The following is a 4,173-nucleotide window of genomic DNA, read 5'->3' on the forward strand; positions in this document are numbered from 1 at the left end:
AAATGGAAGGGCTCAGCGCACTATTCCACTGGCTGGAAGGGCTCAGTTCACCATCCCACCAACTGGAAGGTTTCATCGCACTATCCCACTGGCTGGAAGGGCTCAGCGCACCATCCCACTGGCTGGAAGGACTCGGCACATCGTCCCACTGGCTGGAAGGTCTCAGCGCACCTTCACACAGGCTGGAAGTTTTCAAAGCACTATCCCACTGGCTGGAAGGGCTCAGGGCATTATGCCATCACTGGAAGTCCTCAATGCACCATCCCACTGGCTGAAAGGGCTCAGCACACCATCCTACCAACTGGAAGGGCTAGGCGCACCATCCCACCAGCTCAAAGGGCTCAGTGCACCACCCCACCAACTCAATGGGTTCATTGCACTATCCCACTGGTTGGAAGGGCTCAGCACACCATCCTACTGGCTGGAAGGGCTCAGCGCACCATCCCACCAACTGGACGTGTTCAACGCAATATCCCACTGGCTGGAAGGGCTCAGCGCACTATTCCACTGGCTGGAAAGGCTCAATGCACATTCCACTGGCTGGAAGGGCTCAGTGCACCACCCCACAGGCTGAAAGGGTTCAGCACACCATCTCACTGGCTGGAATGTCTCAGAGCACCACCCTACCAACTAGAAGGGCTCAGCTTATCATCCCACTAAATGGAAGGGTTCATCGCACTATCCCACTGGCTGGAAGGGCTTAGTGCACCATCTCATGGGCTGGAAATGCTCAGCACACCATCCCACTAGCTGGTGCACTATCCCACTGGCTGGAAGGGCTCAGCGCACCATCTCACCAACTGGAACGGCTCAGCGCACCATCCCACTGGTTGGAAGGTCTTAGCGCATCATCACATCAACTGGAAAGGCTCAGCGCACCATCACACCAGCTGGACGGGTTAATTGCAGAAGGGTTCATTGCACCATCCCACTGGCTGAAAGGGTTCTTTGCACCATCCCACTGGCCTGAAGGGCTCAGCACATTGTCCCCCTGACTGGAAGTTCTCGAAGAACTATCCCACGGCTGGAAAAGCTTAGCACACCATGCCACGGCTTCTTCACATGAGTATACACTAAAAGTCTCTACTGACTCCTCCAAGTGTCGTGTGATTTTTTTCATCAACTGTCAAGTACCTCAGTTAAATGAGCATTCTTGAATTGCTCTAAATGTTTCAGTAAAACCCACCTTTTTTAGAATTTTAAATTTTAAAAACGACACTTTCTTATACCTTCAGGTTCTTTCAAATAGCTGATATAATTTATGCTTTTACTTCGACATTCTGCATAAACACATTGTGGGGAGTGGTGGCGCAGAGGTTAGAGAGGTGGGCTTGTGATCCGAAGATCGCCGGTTCACGCCCCGGCCCCGACAACATCAAAATTGTGGGTGGGGTAGGTGAAGCACTCATACTTGCCCCCACCCTCATTCGCCCCACTCTGGGCCCATGAGCAAGGCCCTTAACCCCCACCATGTGCTCCCTAAACAGGTCTCTCTTGAAAATGAGTTCTCGTGGCTCAATGAGACTAACCTGGATAAATAAAGGCTAAATGAAAATGAAAAAATAATCTTGCATTCTGAATTAACTTCTAATAAATTATCCTGATGCAAGCTCAACTTTATTAGACTTAACAAGATACTATTAAATTACTTTTATGAATTGCAACAAAAACATTTAGATGTCAGGAAGGCCATGAGATGGCCTCAGATTCGTGCTTTGCATCAGCAAATTTCTTCTTTTTTTACATATAAGGACTGCTTTAGGATAAAATAAAGTTTAATTTCTTCCTGTTGAGCTCCGTTTTATCTTAGAAATAATTTGAAAAGATTTGTTCAATGCGTGAAAGCAGTCATCACTCATTCTAATTTGTTGTTTTGCTTTGCACCTTGTTTGTTGTTGGTGTCTTGGGGATGATGACCAGAATGAGAGCCTGGCGAGAAGTGCTCGTCACTGTACGTGATCAGCGGCGTGAGGGGGTGGACCGCATGGGACGGCTGCACAACAGGAACTTTGTTAGACTGTGGAGACAAAAACAATGGATTTAAAAACAGTCTGAAAACATTTAGATAAGATCTCGGTCAAGGTTCCTCCATTGACAGTACAACCCTGCATGATGCAACACAACAATACAACTACAGTACAACCCTGCACGATGCAACACAACACAACAACTACAGTACAACCCTGCATGATGCAACACAACAATACAACTACAATAAAACCCTGCATGATGCAACACAACACTACAACTACAGTACAACCCTGCACGATGCAACACAACACTACAACTACAGTACAACCCTGCACGATGCAACACAACACTACAACTACAGTACAACCCTGCATGATGCAACACAACAATACAACTACAATAAAACCCTGCATGATGCAACACAACACTACAACTACAGTACAACCCTGCATGATGCAACACAACAATACAACCCTGCACAATGCAACACAACAATACAATTACAATAAAACCCTGCATGATGCAACACAACAATACAACTACAATACAACCCTGCATGATGCAACACAACACTACAACTACAGTAAAACCCTGCACGATGCAACACAACACTACAACTACAGTACAACCCTGCACGATGCAACACAACAATACAACTACAGTACAACCCTGCATGATGCAACACAACACTACAACTACAGTACAACCCTGCATGATGCAACACAACAATACAACTACAGTACAACCCTGCATGATGCAACACAACAATACAATTACAGTACAACCCTGCATGATGCAACACTACAACTACAACAATGATGCTAAGAGTTTGGTCCAAATGCTTCTTAGACTTTGAGGGCAGTAGACACAATTTTTTTTTAGTCTAGGTCAGAGGATTGAAAACTCCACCCCACGAAGGAAAGATGTAAAAATAAAATAACTGTATTAGCATTTTGGGGAGAGAAACAGAAAGAAGGATGTAAACAGAAGAGGAGTGAACAGAGGCGAGCGATGAAGGAGAGAGAGGAGAGACATAGAGTAAACCAGGCCTTCAGAGGTCTGAGGGAGAGATCAAAGGCAGTCATTAGCCGGAGTTCATTACAGAGAGAAGGCGAGGGGAGGGGGCCGTCTGTGAGTCTGCCATGGTTCTTAACGCCGGGGTTATCACGCCGACAGTGGCCAGCTGACTCACACAAACCTTACCTCCGACCCAAGCCCCTCCAGTTAGCTGCACATTCATAATTCAGCTGCAGCAGACACTGAACCGCGCTAAATCTGAACCGAGACAAAACATCACTTTCAACGGAGATACGGCTGATCTGAGAAACGTCACGGGGGGGTTAGACACTTCTTACAACAGCTCAGCCTCACTTTCATTAAAACTGTGATTACATGATTGATTGTGACTTTAAGTGTGCTCATTGTACTTTTAGCAGGAACACAAAGTTCACAACACTAAACACAATACGGTTTTTAGTCTCAAGACTTGTGAACCAAAGTGGCATTCCTGGTACACCAAGTGGTGACTGGTGTCCCGTCTCACCCACTCACACCACTCCCACCACACACACTCACATGTTTCAGTAACCCTCAAACTCAGGGCGTCTGGAATGTCTGAAACATTTTGTGCGCCGCTCACAGACCGGCACAAGCTTCACCTTCAGACCACCCTGCTCCTTTGCTCACCTTCAGGGAATGTCAAAACCATAAAAACCTAAATCTGTCCGTCACCACAGACTCAGAATCTAATTTTCTCCACAAACTTCCTGCTCTTTTCTTAAAACATGTATAATGTCCAATCAGACACAGGAGCCAGTGGACATTTGAAGCACTGCCCGTGTCAGAAGAGGACCAGGATCCTGATCCTGAACGAGGGACAAGTGACCAGACCGGGTGTTCACTAGATAATAGTACGGCGTTATTTTATCTCCTGTTTCTGATCCTGTGAGGATGAGATAAGAGCCTGGGAGATCACTACTGCTCATATCCTGATGCATGCTCAACCACTACTGCTCATACTCTTCTCCACCTTATAGTAAAAACGGAACAAATAAATCTGCAGGAAAAAGAGTTTTTCTTTCTTGTTTTTAACAACTTTGCCATGAAACAACGTCTGTGACCAAAAACAGCCAGTTTACTTTCAGAAGAAAGGACGAACAATGAACTGGTAACAACAAATTAACAATGAACTGGTAACAACAA

At 46.1% G+C, this 4,173-nt stretch overlaps 1 protein-coding gene across 1 annotated transcript in view; it reads right to left on the reverse strand.

Annotated features, from left to right (window-relative positions):
• Positions 1–4,173, reverse strand: part of lef1 (lymphoid enhancer-binding factor 1) — a gene marked incomplete in the record, with an annotated part of 70,809 nt that overhangs the window by 32,823 nt on the left and 33,813 nt on the right. The window contains 1 exon segment of the mRNA XM_037690033.1: positions 1,885–2,017. Coding sequence (XP_037545961.1) covers positions 1,885–2,017 — 133 coding nt within the window.

The sequence above is a fragment of the Nematolebias whitei genome, chromosome 16 (genome assembly GCF_014905685.2).
Source record: "Nematolebias whitei isolate Nwh7 chromosome 16, NemWhi1, whole genome shotgun sequence".
NCBI classification, from domain to species: domain Eukaryota; kingdom Metazoa; phylum Chordata; class Actinopteri; order Cyprinodontiformes; family Rivulidae; genus Nematolebias; species Nematolebias whitei.